The 19,473-nt window shown below is 34.1% G+C and overlaps 1 protein-coding gene across 1 annotated transcript in view; it reads left to right on the top strand.

Annotated features, from left to right (window-relative positions):
* Positions 1-12,577, top strand: part of LOC106457576 (protein quiver-like) — a 16,375-nt gene extending 3,798 nt beyond the window's left edge. Inside the window, exons 3-4 of the mRNA XM_013917012.2 lie at positions 2,528-2,674; positions 8,760-12,577. Of these exons, the coding sequence (XP_013772466.2) occupies positions 2,528-2,674; positions 8,760-8,968 (356 nt within the window). The 3' untranslated portion in view covers positions 8,969-12,577. The remainder of the gene's footprint in view (positions 1-2,527; positions 2,675-8,759) is intronic.
* Positions 12,578-19,473: the final 6,896 nt, after the last annotated feature.

The following is a 19,473-nucleotide window of genomic DNA, read 5'->3' as shown; positions in this document are numbered from 1 at the left end:
CGCCCCCACGGCTGAAAGGGCGAGCATGTTTGGTGTGACAGGGATTCAAACCCGCGACCCGCAGATTGCGAGTCGTGCTCCCTAATCACCTGGCCATGCCGGGCCTTGAAGTGATAGACTAGAGGGAAATTCTTGGGCTACTGTTTAGCAACGACAGTGCGATTGGCCGTTACGTTATAACGCCCCCACGGCTGAAAGGGCGAGCATGTTTGGTGTGACAGGGATTCAAACCCGCGACCCGCAGATTGCGAGTCGTGCTCCCTAATCACCTGGCCATGCCGGGCCTTGAAGTGATAGACTAGAGGGAAATTCTTGGGCTACTGTTTACCAACGACAGTGCGATTGGCCGTTACGTTATAATGCTCTCAAAACTGAAAGGGCGAGCATGATCTTAATGGGATCCAATCCTGCGATCAGCAGGTTGCAAGTCGGTGTTCAAACCAACAGGCTATGCCAGGCCGCGGATGAGAGAAGAAGGTATTTTGGTGACCGGATGTCTGTTTCATAAGTTTTATTTTATTCTTATTTGAGTTTAACCATCACTTAAAAATTGAAAAAAATCAACAATTTATGTAAAAAAAAACTCTCTTGGACTGGGTACGTTAGCTAATATCAAATGGAAATAATTTTCATGAATGAAAAGATTTGGGCAGAAATATTTCTCAACAACAAAAAGAAAATAAAATAGAAATGAAACAGAATAATCTTCAAATGCCTTATGGTCGGTACCATCCATGCGTGCTACCAAAATCAGCCACCCAAAGACACCACAATGTGACCTTTTTCACACTTCGAAAAGGTCATCATGCAATGCTAATGCACCAGGTGAAGAAGCCAATTCTCCGAAACGTTTGACCAATGTGCGTGGCTACTTGTCGGCACGTGAACTAAAGTGAATCCTTCGAGGTTAGTTTACTGGGGCCAAGGAACTTGAGTGGATGGATGAAGAAGAATCTGAATCTGAATGCAGGCCAAGTACTAATTGAATTTCGAACCCAAAGTCCACTGTACTGCTATATGTGTTTTATATCTATTCCATTATGATATCAAACGAAAATTGTAGAAATAATCATACGAAGGTGATAGGTCCTCAGAGAATTGACTTGTAAAATTAACGAGAATTTTTGTACAATATTTTTATTACTTCTTTAACAAAGCAAAGGGACGGTCCAACTTAACGTGTCATCACTTTAGGGACAAAAGTGTTATGACGTGGATGGGCAGGGGGATAGGTCGAAAATGTACCCTATAATGGACAGCCCCTAAATATAACAATTTTTATTACTGAATATGCGATAGGTGTACAGGAACCTCTTAGGCGATTCCGTCAAGTTTTTATGACCAGGTGATTAGGGCGCTCGACTTGCAATCTGAAAAGATCACTGACATTATTAGTCAGAAGTTCCGGGTTCATCTCCCAGTGCTGGAGTCTCTTTTTACTTATGAGTTGTTTTTTTTTGTAATTAGGTATTTAATATTAATTATTACGATATAATGATATTACTGTTTCATTCTTTCCTTTTTGGATTTTATTAATAATTTTAAGTCTATGATAGACTTTTATGTTTTGGTTCTTTTACCTATCATAACGTAGTATGGGGATCGTACTCGTAACGAGAAACTTTATACGTTAAAATTGTGGGTAGCAATTATACTCTTGATTAAGTTCAGTGTTTAGAGTATTGTACTTGTTGTCTGAAAGTCACGGGTTCTAGTTCTGATCCCGCAGTTTTATTTTCACTTAGATATATAATATTAATTATCAAGATATGATAATAAGCTATTTTTGCTTCATAGTACTCCTCTGTCCATGACTTTGTTGGTTTACAGGGCCCTTAATAACGCATACGAGTCTTTGTGTGTGTATGTGCAGAATTACATAATTGGCTGTCTGCGCTATGCTCATCAAGTATTGAACCCCAATTTTTTAGCGTTATAAACCCTCAAGCTTACCGCTGAGCCATTGGGTTGGGGGTAACATATGAACCATAAGACAAAGTTTAAAAAAAAATACCATAAATTTTGCAGTTATTTCTACTAGTTACTGCTTCATTCCTTATGTATTTCACGTAGAAAATGAGTGATTTCACCTTCTATTTTTTGGTCATGTTTTTACACCGTATGATGCAAATACGTAGACCACACCGGTAGTGAATGGTATAAAAACAACTCAGCATTTTGAAGGTTAAAGGAGTTACAGTAATATAACATGTACATTTTACAAAGTTTTAGTTAGAAACACCGAACAGTTATCAGTTGTTGCAATTGATTTAAGCGTAAATTTTTTGTTCTGGATTATATAAGTTTTAAATTATTATATTTTTAAGTATTTACACTAAGTGTATTATGTATATTTTTAACGAGCTCCGTTCGATGATTTATTATTAATTCCAATTGCAAAAAAAATCCTATTCCGGAAAGTACTTTCATGATGGCGAATAATATGTGAACTTTCTAAAAAAAATGGTGTTTAAATCTTAAGAAATTGTTAATTTGGTTAACTTGACCCGTTCGTACTGGTTTGCAGTTTCCAAGATTTGGTGTTACGAATGTGATTCGAAGAACGACTCCCGTTGTAAAGACCCCTTCAACGCCACAGCTCATCAACGGGACCTTCCTCCTCTTCTTCAGTGTGAAGGGTGTTGTGTGAAGATAGTGACGGACCATAATACTCGTAAGAAATTTCGTGTTTTTGCATTCAATTTCAGGATAAAATTACAAACTTTTATACTATGCTATTTTGGGAGAGAGAGAGAATTTGACTTACATCCTCTAGCTGGATGATATCTGGAAAAATATAGGTTTCTCTTGTGCCAAATTTCCTGTCTAACTAAGATCAGTCTTACAGCGGAACAACAGTTCGCTGCACTCACTTCTGTCTCAAGTGATGAATGGTAACTGTTCTTATTAATGTGCTTGGGAAGTGCGATACAAAAAGGAAAAAAAAATTGCTTAACTTTATATCCGAGGGAGAGTCATGTTATATTAGGGATGTGTTAATAAAATTGATAAAAAAGGGTAGGGAATATTTTCGATTTAGAAAAAACAACAACAACAAAATACAACACAATGCGCAATGTACAAACTCTTAAGATTACAACCATTAAAATGTGAAAGAGGAAAAAAATATATTACTTTAGCTACTTGTTCAAAATACAAGAGTCATAAACAATTTTTATTAAAACTATCTGTAATATGTTGTAATAGAAGACTCCGGACTATAGTACATCAAACATACCTTTCACCATTGACAACACATGTTCGATATAACTGTTCTTTCTGAAAGTGAAGACTAATGTACACTTAAGAAAATCGCAATATCTAGTGAAGTAAAGTAACAGGTATTAGTGAAAAACAATTGTGATTTCAATCATGGCTCCCCAGTGGCACAGCGGTATGTCTGCGGACTTACAACGCCAGAAACCGGGTTTCTTTTGTAGCTTTGTGCTTAATTACAAACAATTATACTATTTGTATATGCTATTTTAGCAGTGTTTGCCGCATATACGAGCCTTAGTGCCAAAATAATATGCCACAACGGATTAACTTATGGCTACAGAAGTATATCACAGCCTATCCAAAGATTTGTTTGTTTGGTACTAAGCACAAAGCTATACAATGAGCTATCTGTATTGTGCCTACCGCGGGTTCGTATACAAATTTTAGCGTTATAGGCCTGCTAGCTTACTGATCAGTCACGGAGAGCCTTATTCAAGGAAGGATATTCGTATAGTGAGATTGTTAGATGATGCAAAGCCAAATGATATAACATTTCTAAGAAGGAAGCCTTCACCGTTCTCTGTGGAATAACATCTCGAAGAAGGAAGCCTTCACCGTTCTCTGTAGAATAACATCTCGAAGAAGGAAGCCTTCACCGTTCTCTGTGGAATAACATCTCGAAGAAGGAAGCCTTCACCGTTCTCTGTAGAATAACATCTCGAAGAAGGAAGCCTTCACCGTTCTCTGTGGAATAACATCTCGAAGAAGGAAGCCTTCACCGTTCTCCGTGGAATAACATTTCTCAGAAGGAAGCCTTTGCCATTCTCCGTGGATTGTTTGTTTGTTTTGAATTTCGCGCAAAGCTACACGAGGGCTATCTGCGCTAGCCGTCCCTAATTTAGCAGTGTAAGATAGAGGGAAGGCAACTAGTCATCACAACCCACCGCCAACTCTTGGGCTACTCTTTTACCAACGAATAGTGGGATTGACCATCACATTATAACGTCCCCACGGCTGAAAGGGAGAGCGTGTTTGGTGTTACAGGGATTCGAACCCGAGACCCTCAGACTGTGAGTCGAGCACCCTAACCACCAGGCCATGCCGGGCCGTTCTCCGTGGAATAACACCTTAAAGAAGGAAATCTTCACCATTCTCCATGGAATAACATTTCAAAGAAGGAAACATTCACTATTCTCCGTGGAATAATACCTTAAAGAATGAAACCTTCACCCTTCACCGTGAAATAACATTTCTCAGAAGGAAGCCTTCAGCGTTCTCTGTGGAATAGCATCTCGAAATAGGAAGCTTTTGCCATTCTCTGTGGAATAACATTTCAAAGAAGGAAACCTTTACCATTATCCATGGAATAACATTTCTAAGAAGGAAACCTTCATCATTCTCCATGGAACAACATTTCAAATAAGGAAGCCTTTAGTGTTCACCATGGAAATGATTAAATTCGAGAAGCAGAGCTTTTAGGACAGCAACGATCTCCTAAAACCACATTCAAAACTATTCTGGACAACGTCCTCATTCGCAACTGGAAGATGAAGTCTACAAAAGAGAGCCTTCCGACCCCAAAAACCACAACAATGGAGCTGGTCATATATAAATATCGTCATTAGATTAACAAGATTATAAACAACGATTTAAAGTTTATAAATACAAGCTTCCGGCCACACCTCGAAATTGGTATCTGTTTTTATGAGAAATATGAGAGAAGAAATTATAATTACAGTAATCAAATTCGACCACATGCCTGTCAATTCCCATGATGCAATTTCAATTTATTTTTACGCCTTTGGTCTGCTTAAACGTGGCCTTAGAAGTTAAATGTGGAATATTTATCAAAATCGTTTTTTTATGTGATTGACTTCCGTATTCTTCACAGAAGCTTGTTATCAGGAAAAATTATGTTTAACCATGGCCATCTGACAGAGCAGATCTTACGAAGGAGGAATTAGATTCAAATGCAGCACGAGATCTAGAACCTTATTCTTGTAAAGTACAGTTAACCTTAGTATCTGTATGTATAGGCATAGGGAGGAGTCTAACTCACACTCATCATAATACAGTGTACAGCAACGCCCTTGGCCACAGTAATTCTATCTGTTCTGCAAGACATGCAATCTCTCTCTCTCTCTCTCTCTCTCCCCTAGGTTCTAAAATGTTTGTTCCTTTGTTTCAGATTATTATCAATTCACTCATGATTGGAAGGATTGGTTTTACTCTTTCAAGTTAAACCCTTCTAAGCGATCCTAAAGATGCACAGGGATAAGGTCTGGGCTCTAGGTGGAATATTCTAATATGATGGTACTGTTACCTTCAAACCAGGCATGTATTCGAAATGCTATTTGGCAGGGAGCATGATCCCGCTGAAACCACACATTCTTCTGCTTACCACATAATGCTACCACATCAATGCGCATATAGGTGGTGTGTGTGTGTGTGGCCGTTTCATAGGCAAGGTCATAGCCAATACACACAATGCTCCGCAGTGGACACGACAAATTACAGTCGAATTACTCGCTTGCTTCCAGACCTACATTCTACAGTCGTTTGAAACTGGACGTAGAGGTTTTCATCAGTTCACAAAACTTGCCACAGTTCGTCAAGATTCCAATACTGTCGGGCTATACACCAGCAAAATAGTGCTGAGCGGTTCTGGGAATTATACAAAGCTTATTTATCCCATCTCTCTTCCGAAGATCATGCACTCACGAGAGCACGCCCACAGGCATTATAGAATGTAGCTGCTTCTATGTGACCATATTGGATACAGTAATTTAATTGTGAATAAGTTGCAATAATAAATTTCATCAGTCTAAGAAGTGTACGTCTGTTGCGATCCATCAGCAGTTTTGGCCAAACTGAACATTTCTAGTTGATGTAATATTTGTACTATTCCTCTTATCAGTTTTTCACATCTCCAGCAGGCTATAACCTCTTTTCTGTTGATTCGCATTGTCTTTACATCTTGCGGACACTTTAACTCTGTTAATCTGTCTGTTTAATGTGCTTTAGTTAATTACCTTGCAGAGCATGTTAAAAGATAGGGCATGTATCTTGTTCTAGGTGTTTGTCTATATGCTTATCTTAGGTCGGTTTGTATCCTGGTGGAAAAGATTATTTATAAGGCACTCTGCTATATTTTGCTACATTAAACAAAAATTCCAAAGTCCATTTCTCTGTACCATATGTCAGGAGGGAGGGGGAGTAGTAACTAGATGTAGTTTCAGTTATAAATCTTTCCTTGCCGGCTCCACCATACTGTAGGATCGGACATATTAAGTCCTGTTACATGGTGTAAGATATTTGGTTAATCAGTAGAGCATCATTATTTAAAAGCCCCGCTTAAATTCGTCTTGACAATATATTTTTGTTTCTTCTATGCCCTTTCATTGTTTTATGGCCTTCATTCTTGTTCTTTCTACTCCACGTAGTCACATCCTGGACGTTCTTTCTTGTTCAATTCTCGTCCATTTCCTGTTACGTTAACTTGTAATTTTTTCTTTTAATTTCAACGATATGTCTGTTATCTCGATGCATGTTTTATTACATCAGTTAAACGATCCATTAGTTTGTAACGTTCTTCCCGTTCTTTCCCATCCTGCAATATGGTATATGTTTTAAAACTTTACTGTTTTAGGACTTCTTATTATGTACACATATGTTCATTATATTTTTATACATTTTTTCCCTTACTCTTCATTGTCATCATATATTTATCTCTATTTTTCCTATTCAGTGCCCTCTGTCCTCCGGTGGGACAGCGGAGAGTTTATGGACTTACAATGCTAAACATCGGGGCTCGATTCCTCTCGGTGGACATAGCAGATAGTCCAATGTGGCTTTACTTTAAAAGAAAATAAAAAAACAAATCAGTGCCTCTGTACTTTTTCTATCGATAAAAAAAACCAAAACATAAATTTTGCATTATTATTGCCTGTATAATTATCGTGTATTACAAATTCCTTCAACAAGCGACGTAAAGGAATATTAATCAATAAAATTCTTTCGCAGAAAGTCACAATCGAAACTTGTTAGCGTCTGCTGTCAGCTCTGTCTTTGTATACATTAAACATATGGGAGATACTGAATAAATATAGTGGATGAACCCAGCAGTTATGGGTGAAGGGTTATTAAGCAGAACGAACGGAAACACGAAAATTATTGTAAACGTGAAGTTTGTTGTAACGAGGAGTGGTGTAATCGTAAGTTCGCCCTTAATTATAGGAAAACATTGCTTAGAGAAAAATAGAGGATCTCCTCCTTGAATCAAACCCTCGATTGATAATACTTTCTTCCCCAAAATACCATTGTTGACCACTCTGAAAATTATAAATAAAACTATTGGGGGGGGGGGGGGTAGACTCAACTTCAAATTAAATACTCAGTAGCATTCCTGACTAAAAAGTTGTGTTTGTATTGCCTTTACCTTGTCTTTAGTTTCGTTCAAAGCTACTAGAGGGCTATCTGCACTAGCCGTCCCTAATTTACCAGTGATAGACTAGAGAGTAGGCAGCTAGTCAACACTATCCACCGCCAACTCTTAGGCTACTCCTTTAGCAACGAATAGTGGGATTGGCCGTCCCATTATAACGTCCCCACGGCTGTAAAAGCGAGCATGTTCCGTGACGAGGATTCGAACCCGTTGCCCGCAGCTTGCGAGTCGAGCGCCCTAACCGCCAGACTATTTGCGTTTGTAAAAATGCTGATGAATGGGGGAGCAGGGATGAAGCTTCTTGTCTAGAGAATGTTCCGACGTTACCATATAGACTCAATAACATTATATAAATAGATTTGAACCTAATCAAATTATTTTGTTTTCTAGCCTACATTACATTACTCCACATTCTCACTACCAATCTTTAATGTGTCACGCATCGAGATTTGGGTAGGAAGTCTCCTCAAAGGCTCTAAGTGAGGATGGTTGCCACCACCCCTGGGAAAATGTAAATGTAGGTGAGATGAAATATATGTCGTCATAATGAACGTTCATATATATATATATATAGAGAGAGAGGAGGGCGTACTCTGATGATGAATGATGTACCAGCGAAATAAGGGAACCAGAATGGACAACAAGTGTATGAAGTGTTAAAAAAATTATAGTTAGATAGCTGCAATAGATAAGTCAAAAGCTTACTAGAGAAACACTTTAAATGTCATTTAACTTTCAGTTTTATCCAAAATGTCTTTGTCTGTAGTATGCTGACGATTAAAAAAAAACATTTTTTTTCTCTCAGTTAAGGTCGTTGTTGAACTAGAAACACCATCAAGGTTTTTCAGTTACAACACCTACTCTAGAACAGAAAACGTATCAGCTCACTTTAGGGAACAAAACCCACACCATAATCAACTGAAACTTGCTGGTCAGCTCAGCTTAAAGTGCGATCTAAAGAAAGTTTGTATTTTTCTGTTTATAACAGTAACACGTGATTGTATAAATATATTATTATATATTTTATATTTTATTCTTTTTTTGTGTGTGTGTGTGGTACTATTTAAAGTTCTCTACAAGTTTTCATGTATTACAGCTTACGAAGTCATCCAGAGAACATGTACAGCAAGGCTTCAAATCAACCTGTTTCTTGTGGATCACGTGTGCATGAGTGAATCAGACTACTCCGGACACATGTGTTTCTGTGAAAACGACGCCTGTAATTCAACTCCTCATTTAATTGAGATTAATTATCATTTAGTTTTTTTACTGTTGTTCTGTTTCGGGTACTACAAATTACTGTGACAGGCGTACATGGCAGGGATATGTTCAACAACGTTAACAGGGATATGATCAACAACGTTTTGTATAGAGTCCTACCTTATAGTATCCTACCCAACGCGGGGTTGTACTCGAGAATTTATTTTGATTTCAGGATAGCAAGAAAACAGTTTAGGATATTTAATAAATGTATGATAGAAAAGAAAAGAAATTTACCTAAATAGAATAAGACTTGAAATAGTACGACTAGTTTGTATGCTGATGTGAATAATAACGACAACCAAAGCCAAAAATTCAGGTATCAAATACGATGTTACTTTAGCCACGCTACAGTATTACCATATCATTCAGGTCGTTAATTATGTGGTTCAGTAACAATTCTGAATAAAGTTTTAAACTGCCAAATAGAAGATGCTCTGTTTTTAACTTAAATGACATAATTCAAGAGAATTCCTGAAATATTTTTAATCACGTGTCAGGTTCATGAATTAGTTTAATAATCGGAACACCACGCAGTAGTAAGGTTTGAGAGGACTTTTATATTGTCAAAATATTAATTGTGTATTTTAATTCCGAAGTAAAGATTTATTTCTGTCATGTACGTTTGATCGAGTATCTACATCAACTTTTAGTTTCCGTCATTTGTTAAGTTAATGATTTTATGTGTCGATAATATCAAGTATGGTTCAACCTTCAAAACTCGTTAAATACCGTATTTATAAATGTTTTGTCCATTTATGAGATAGCTTAAGCGAGCGATCAAGTACGCTAAGATATCAAGATTGTTCCTACATCTTTGTTTAGGTTGCGTATATATTTTTCTTTGTAAATACTCATTTAGTGCGCGTATATCATGTTTTATAAATTACATGCTATTTTTGCTATTGATAATTATGGTCAAAACTTCGCTGAATACGTTAGATTAAAAACGCGAAGTTTGAAAAGAAGAATACAAAGTAGAACAGTTAAATGTAGGTCTGGAAATACCATCGGGTCACTTCAGTGGAATATAACTTTGAAAGTTGAAAAATGAAAGTTGTTGTTTTCTCATCGGTTGATATACCCGCCTTACAGAAAAAGTATGAAATGCAATTGAATAATTAATTAAAAATATGGCATATAAGAACAATTAAACCTCCTGAGCCACTCACGTTTCCTAAGATAGTCGGTTCTTTTTCTAGGGTGAACTGGGATGGGGGAAAAAAAAGAATAAAATGTCCTTTGCGAAAGCAAATTTTGGGCCTTTGGATTGTGATTTTTTTATGTTTTTATTTTTGTAGTTTTTTCCATCATAACTTGAGTTTAAATGTTATTCTAGGTCTAAAATAATCATATAGTATTAAGGTTTTTATTTTCTTTATCTACACCTTGGCAGTAATGTGTAAAAGTGAATTTTATATTAACATAAAATTAACATTCATTATGTTCATTAGTACTAAAGTAACTTAAGATATTAATATCCAAACAAATGAATATGGGTTTTCGTATTTCAGTGTGTGACTCAAGTGTTAGTTGTGTTAGTCTTACGCTGCTAAAGTATTCAGTGTCTTATTCTTAGCGAAAGAGAAGCATAGATTTAAACAAATCAATAATCGCACAACATTCGTTAGGCTTATTTTTGATTAAAAAAAAACTCTTGTTAAAGTGGCAATATCTTTCAGAAAATCCATTGTAATTTTGTATAAACATCATAACATTAGGCCTAGTGTCTTATGACAAACAAAATTGTAATGATTCTTCTCCGGCTTCATCCTGATCAGATTAGACTGTAGTATCCTATATTCAACAAAAATGGAAGTATACACTTTCAGTTTAATTTTATACCATAATTAAAGAGGTGTGCTACATAAATTTGATTTGAAATAAAATATGTTAAATAATGAACTAATATTTGATATTTATTTTCATATAAAAATAAAACAAAACAACGTTCAGTGGAGAATGGTGGTTGTGCTGCTTCAGTGTGCATTTTCCCTTCTAAAACAATTAAATATTCTTGTTCTTCTTTGTAAGGTCTTCCACAAAATACAAAGAAATACTTGTACAAAAGCAGCTTTTGTAAATTATGCTTGTCCTTTATGACTCGCTTCGATGTTGTAGCACTATTCTATCGTATTTCTAAACCTCTAGCTCTTGATAAACATTACTCTGTGTATTGATATCTGTGCTTTTGGTGTGTGAAAAAAAAGTATCCGAACAAAAAATTAAGAAGGAAATACGTAGCATATTACGTAACAACTAAAGTTGATCATAGATGGCAGTGCATCCGTAAAACATTTTACAAATTATTTATTTTATGAAAAAAAATTGAATGAATCATCGACAGTTAAAATATCCATTACTTTTAAAGTAAAATCTCAGTTTATCTCTGACCCATCTTTCTGACGGATTTCAAATGATCCAAAGTTTTTGAAAATTCCGAAGTATTATCTATACTTTATTTGTTAAAATTGAAATTTTCGAATATACAATTTTGTATAAATTTGTCTTGGAAGGTGGAAATATCCTCGGTGAACTGTGTTTGTTATTTAGTACGAATGAACCCCCCAGCGGTTCACCGGTAAGTCTGAAGGCTTATAACGCTAAAAACCAGGTTTTGATACCCGTGATGGGCACAGCACAGATAGTCCATTGTGTAGTTTTGCGCTTAACAGCAAACAAGCAAAAGAACGAATAAAATTCCGAAATGCTAATATATAGGGTGCAGCTGCTGTTTGGATTTAAAATGTTTTAATATGGAAGCACTGATCTTCGATAACTAATTCAGGTACATTTCAGTCTGATTAGCTCTAAATAAGAGGGGAGGGGCGATCCTTGGTTTTTCTTATCTAAAATTGAACGCTATTGATTTTGGGTAAAATATTGGCAGTAAACGTTGGTACAAAATGAAAATAATAAACATTAGCAACAAAAATGTTTACCCATAGCTCTGGTTTCCTTCTACGGATATTTTCTTTTAAACACTTTCAAAAGAAAAGAAGGTTTAATGGAACACTTTACTTTTATAATATTTGTTGTCACTCGTGATTTTTTGTTGTTGTTGTTGTTTTTATAAGCGTACAGCTGTCTGTTCCGTGCCCGCTGCGGTTATCGAAACACGACTTCTAGTGGGAAAAGCCTCAGGTGTACTGCTAAGCCACCAGAGGGCTACATTTTTGAACTGTAACAGTTATTATACTCGTAATAACATTTCGTATGGGGGCGCTACATAGTTTGTTATTAAGCGCAAAACTGCAAATTGTGTCTACCGCAAGTATCGAACACCATATTTTAGCGTTGTAAGCCTATAAGTTGATGAGAGTATGTAAGTTGGAGTAGTGCTTAACATTGTAGTAAGCTAATCTGGTACATTAAGTTTATTACGTTTATATATTTCGTTTGGTAAACTTTAAAATATATATCATTTACTACCATATATCCCAGTTTTATTGCTGGAATAACCCTTTATCATTTTATCGTGTATCTTACACCCGTTTTATAAATCATTTCACTGTTTTAAGAGAAAATATCAATACTCTAAAAAGTGTCAAAGAGCAATTATATCTCAGCTTTTCCGTGTGAAATGTAAACATGTTTGTTATATGGTTATTGTATAAGAAAATAATTAAACAAGAAATCATGATCTTACTTTCAGAAACATCTTCAGTCTTTCTTTTCAAACTTAAAATACTAGAAGTTTTGAAGTTATTATAAGAAAAATGAAACTAATTAGTGTAATTTAAGTCCTTCACGGCTGCTTTAAACTAATCAAACAAACAACAAAAGTGCTTCAGGTCTTATTACAGTTCTTTATTATAGACATTTAGTAAATGTCACAATCAGTTTCAGGAAACTAACTCAGCCAACGTTAACCTGATCTGCACTAACATTTTCAGGTCGTAATCAACACACAACCTGAGCAAACTAATTACAAACTAGGTTTTATTACAGTTCTTTCTTTGCTGTAAACATTTAGTGACAATCAGTTTCAGGAAACTAACTCAGCCAACCTTAACCTGATCTGCACTAACATTTTCAGGCCGTAATAAACACAGTCTGAGTAAACTAAAAGGTTTTATTACAGTTCTTTGTTGTAGACATTTAGTGATAGTCAATTCCAGTAAACTAACTCATCAAACTTTAACCTGCTCTGGACTAACGTTTTCAGGTCGTAATAAACACACAATCTGAGGAAACTAATAGTTTTTATTATAGTTCTTTCTTTGCTGTAAACATTTAGTGACAATCAGTTCTAGGAAACTAACTCATCAAACGCTTTTAATCTGCTCTGGACTAACGTTTTCAGGTCGTAATCAACACACATTCTGACAAATTTCATTATTATTCTGTTAAAAACATTGAAAAATATACTTTCATTTGTGATTTTTTATGTGAAAGAAAGTCTTTTTGTTTGTTGTTGTCTTTCAGGTTCTTCATTAATACAACCAGTTTTTTTAGTTAGTTTAAAAATCAAGTTATTAAACTAAGATATCTTAAGAAGAAGAAAATAAGTCATTTACTTGAAACCACCAGGGACACTTGAAAAGAAAGTGAGGTTTCTCTAGTTTATATAACATAATATAACCTAACATAATGTTTAGGGACATCAAGACTGATCACAATACTCCAAATATGGCCTAACCAGTGACCTATACAATGAAATTATAACCTCTTTAGACTTGTATTCAACATTTCTGTAGATACAACAAAAAAATCCTATTTGCCCTACCACTAGCAACAGCAAGCACACTGCTTGGATGGCTTAAGGGACTGATAATCTTTTACACTAAGATTCCTTTCTTACATAAACTGTTAAGGTTATTCCCATCGAAATCAAACTTATGATTTAAATTATGATAACCCACATGCATTATCTTGCATTTATTATAATTAAAACACACTTGTCATTTATTTGTCAAACTCACTAAATGATCTAAATCCTTTTGTAAAACAACAGCATCCTCTTCATAGTTAGCAACAACCAAGACCTTAATATCATCTGCAAACTTAAGTAATTTATTGACCATTCCTTCATCTGTGTCATTGAAGTAAATCAAAAAGTAATCCTAAGACTGAGCACTGAGTTTCCCCACTTGTGACATTAATCCAGTCTGACTGAACTCCATTTATAATAACCCTCTGACTTCTTCCATCCAGCCACTCTTCTATCCAATTAACTAACTTATCCCCCACACGTAAAGAGATAATTTTTTACAAGCATTTTATGTGGCACCTTGTCAAAGGCTTTCTAAAAATCAAGATACATCAATTCTACACCTTTACCCTCATCTACATAAACAGTAACCTTTTCAAAGAATGTCAAAAGATTTGTAAGGCAATATTTTGAACATCTTGACTATCCAATAAAATTCGAAACTTTGTTAAGTGACTTTGCATTGCAAAGCATCTTTTATTAGACTTTCCAAAACTTTCCCACAACTGATGTAAGACCAATAGGCCTATAATTACTGGGACAATTTTTATTACATTATACATAATGCTAAACTGTGGAATCTCTGTAGCTTTTAACACAGAAGGTTTAATAGAAGAGCTAAAGTTAATTTGATATGTAAAGTTCAGTAATTGCTACAGCTGAACTGTAGTTTTCTCTCTCTCTCTCTTTTTACAGCAGCGTAAAAAAAAGGGGAAATTTTCACAATTTGTGATTGCTAAACAAGGAATTACTGTTTGCTGAAAATATTTGCCACAAGGTAGCGTCCGTAATTGGAGAGTTTTTATAATTTAGCGTACGAGTGTACAAGTATAACATTGGAAATGTTTATTTAGTTGTTTAAGAAGGGAAAGATTGAAAAACAACAAGAAGATATTTTAACTACAAAAGGACCCCAAAATTAGGAACATCCTAAGGCCTCCTTTCTAAGCAAGAGCTTTCCAAAAACTATTGATATTGTTGGATAATACTTGAAGTTACATCGCTTGTTTGTGGAAAATTATTACAAAAATATTTTTGGTCACCAAGAGACCCAATGGATTGAAATAACTCTTTAAAGCATTTTACTTCTATAACACGTTATTAGAAGGGCTCGTATGCTATAGATACATAAATGCGAGAACTGAGCGAAATTATAATAGATTTATATTACACTACTAGGTGGCGTCATATTAAGTGATTTATGAAATTTATTTCATTCATATAGTTTTGAAGACCAATAGAAAGTTGCATTGCTAAATAATCTTATAGTATCAGCGTTTATCGTTTAAATTTGGGATTTTAAGCAAACTAAAAACTTGGTACGGATAGATGTTAAGGCAACTTCTAAGAAAAACTTTCATGAACTTAGAGAAACACTCGTTGATATCTTTTAATCCCTAGTACAAAAATTCAGTATTCGTTTATCTTTATTCCATGCAAAATCAATGTTTCCGTTAACACATCGAACATAAGTTTCAACATAGTACTTCATGAGAGCAATTATTAACTTTTTTTTTTCAGGATAATTTTTTCGATCAAAAGAATCAATTAGGAATCAATGAAAGAACACTTTCAACATTAACATTTTATGTGCAAAAATCGATCGATAAGATAGATGAAAAATGAGGGGGAATGGCTTGTACTCTTGAATAGCGCAATGGCCCTATAAAACAAAGGTTCTTTGGCTCAATTCCCAGGTCCAGTCTGGTGATTACACTCATAGTAAAAGGGCGTATGGGTGAAAACTGACGGGAACGGCTTGTTCTCTTGGATATCTTATTTGCTTGCCCTGAAGAAGAAAGGTCCTTTTTTTGAAAGCGCTTGGGTTATAGGGATTTTATTCATTTTTATTTGTATAAGAAGTAGGAAGGTACTGGTGATTACTGATCTGATTGTAGTTTGGCCTCACAACTACTTAACGTAGTTCTTTAATGCACTGCCATCTGGTGACGCGTTTATAATTTATTTAAAACCCAAAATGAGAATATTATTTTTTTATTAATATTCTAGAGATATCATTGTTAAGCCATCATCATCATGTTTTCTGCTTACGTTGATGTCCAAAATGAGTTGATAAAAAGAATTATTAATACAGACATTGCATGAAGATTTGTTTACGAAACGTAGACATTTTTAATGGACACTGACTAGTTGGAAGAGGTCAAAAGCTCACACCTGTAAAAAGATTTGGCACCACAATGAAAATAATAGCATTAATAAAAAGGAAACAGGTAAAGCGAGTGTTTTATGATTAACAGTTTACTGATTTAATTGTTGTTTGGTAATAAAATATTAAAAATTATAATAAACATTTATTATTATTTCCTATTTTCAATATTGTAAAACGGTATATGAATACAAGGGAGAATACAGGGTCAGTTCCCTTCGGTAAAATGACCATGCATATGTATATATCTTAGTGGTGCGTATCTCATCATAGTAGTCGATACGATGCGCACCTAGATACAGAAGTTTTACCAACGGTTTGTTACAAAGTTTGACAGTCTTGTCTGTAATTCATTATCTATGTTACTAACATTGTCCTATTTAAGTACTTCACACTTTACAGTGATTTTTCAAATTCTCAACTAAATGGCAGATGACAAGAGAAGTAAAATAAAAAAGTTAATATCTGTCTATCTATTTTGTTATTGTTAATTTGTTATGTTACTTTGCATGAAAGAAATTAAATGAAAAAGCTGAAAGAAATGAAGACAACATGTAGTACTCAATACTTATCTTCCATTATTAAATCATTAATTTTTTAGAAAAAATGTTTTATTAGAAATTCTGATTTTTTCTTTACAAGAGACTTCTAATGTTTACCGAAAGCTTGCCAAATTTCGTGAAGATACATAAATTGTATCGTATGGTATCGCTGTATCGCCAGACCTTTAGTATATGTATATATATATACAATTATGACGTGATGCCATCTAGGGTAAATTATATGTAACTATTGTTTACGTGAACCCGCGAATTAAATAATCAAAGCGAGTCTTCAGTTGTTTGCTTTCTAGGTAAAGGATTTGAAATTTTTATTGTTAGAGAGTAAATATTTTAGTAAATTTCACTTTGTTCATTTCAAGTGATGAAGAATTGTAGACAGATGTATATACTATAAAGGAAATACGGTTCAAGCTCATTGATATTTTATAACGTGCGATTTGCCTTTTGATGAGAGGTTTTGGGTAAGATACCTTCTTGGGGCCGTCTTACCCACGATATTACTCAGGTAAATTTTGTGTTTATGTTTGATGTCCCCGTTCTTCTGTGCCATTGTCCTACATAATGCACAAGGCGCACGGCCTTAATGATTCCTGCCAGGATCCTTTGAATGATAATTCAATTTATTTAAATGCAGTCGCTAATTGTAGCATTTATTTTAAATTGAATTGGTTGCGAGTTATGTGTGAGCTATTTTGCCCCATTTCGGGAGTCCATTTTATCCATCATTATAAGTGAAACGACCCCTAATCTTAAGAAGTAAATATTTTTAAATATTCAAAACGATCTATCATATTATTGTTTTAACAAGAAATGACATATATAATAATAAAGGGTGCATTATAAAACCCTTTGTTTGTTGTTTTCATGACATTCATCTAATTTGGTGAAAATCACATTCAAAATTAATGTGCTCTTCTTACCCATCTTCCTGTACGTGTGATGTTTTTCACACTTTTTGGTCAGATTATTTTATTTCGGGACATATTTGATGGTTTAATTTTACTCTTCCTTTTTTTTTTTAAGTTTTCGATGTAAAAACGTTAAATATCAAAGAGTTGTTTGAATTTATTACCAATTGACAATTATTAAACTATATTTGAAATTACAGTTTCAATATTTTTTTTGAAATCATATTTGGTAAACCAATTCTAGTATAAAGAAAGTAGTCCTACCAACACTAGAGAATAATTGCAAAAAATTATTTATTTATAAAGCAATATGAAAACATTTGTCACTTTTTTAATTGCAGAAAAAGGATTTGTACACTAAATTATAACTTTTACTTACACTTATGCAATTAAATAGTAAGTTTGAACACAAAAAACAACAATGCTCTCGAACTGGAAGAAAACATGCACAATGTTTCATAGGTATACAGCGCATACTAGGTTCATAATCATCATGATGGTAGTGTTATAATACGACAAGTATAACATAACTCAACACAGATTCGATCTAATTATTAACTGTATAATAAAGCCAATTTTTCTTCTGTAGTATCTGAATTAATAACATGCCAAGTTGGAGTATAAACAACTGCTCTTTTGAATTCTGATCTTACAAATAACCCGATTTAAGATCAATGGATTTAAGCAGCGATGTATTTGGCACACAATTTGATCTTGTTTTTGTTACTCTTCGAACGAGTGCAAAAGTAAGAAACACGGGTGTATAAACATATAAGTGTAATTTTGATTATTTTTCCTTGTCGTAAATATGAAATAGGATTTTGATTTTACCAAAAACTGTAGGAAATGTAGGCTATGTAGGAAATTTTATAAGACAGACGTATAAAGATTTTTGAGCACATATCTAAACAGATACACTTAAACAAAATCCACTAAAAACTTCAAATTAGTACAATATACCGGATTTCTTGTATTAATTATTATTATTTATTTCACGGCTGTTTGTTTATTTTTTTCTCAACTGATTTATATATATACATTTTCAACTGCTTACTATATATTTCTCCTACACTAACGAGGGATTATAGATTCAGGTATAAATTTATATATACATTTTTAACTGCTTACTGTATATTTCTCCTACACTAACGAGGGATTTTAGATTCAGGTATAAAGTTACAACTTCGAAGCAAATGTATCATTTACTCCGTTATCCAACTAAAGACAAAATCATAATTCATCAGAACGTTATACACGAACATATGTACAAAATCTGCACGAATTTAAATTACATTTGCAAATTTCACACAACAATAAAGTTTTGTCCCTCTATCTGTAATCTTGCATCTTGTAATACAAGTGTTCCATTCAGTATAATATCGTTACTCAATAGCGTATAACATTTGAAACTATGTAAAGTTACATATATTTCAGGTAAAAATAATAGTTTAATGAACACAACTTTTATTCTTGTTCCATATTAAAACTAGTTAAAAATGTTAGTGAATCAAGAGAGAACAGTAACGTGTTATATATAAATACGTTTTTTTCTTATAATTTAATCTATTGGTTAGAAAACAAACGTTTATTTTTGATTAGGCAATACCGTAACATAGTAACGGATCAAAAAAAAAGCTCGACATGGAATGATAGGGTTCATGCTTATACAGGGAAGAAAAAATAACACATTTTTAGCATTTGATCGTATACTGGGGTATATATATTTTAATTATATGTGGAAAAATCAGCTTATCTTATTACAAAATACACTGTTCTTCTTTAAAATATTAAGTTTTTATATAATAATATTATTCATACAGTACACAATGAGCATCGTTCTCATTTCTGCCGTATCACGTATGTTTTATCTATTTCTAATACTTAACGTATATAATTTTATTTTTTGTAACGTTGTAACGTCGAAACATGTAGTCGTCAACTTTTTGAAGGCCATAGATAGGCCTAAATAAAATGTTTTT

Source organism: Limulus polyphemus, unplaced genomic scaffold (assembly GCF_000517525.1).
Source record: "Limulus polyphemus unplaced genomic scaffold, Limulus_polyphemus-2.1.2 Scaffold347, whole genome shotgun sequence".
Lineage (NCBI taxonomy): Eukaryota > Metazoa > Arthropoda > Merostomata > Xiphosura > Limulidae > Limulus > Limulus polyphemus.
Note: the sequence above shows the minus strand (reverse complement) of the source record. Positions and strands in the feature narration are given on the sequence as shown.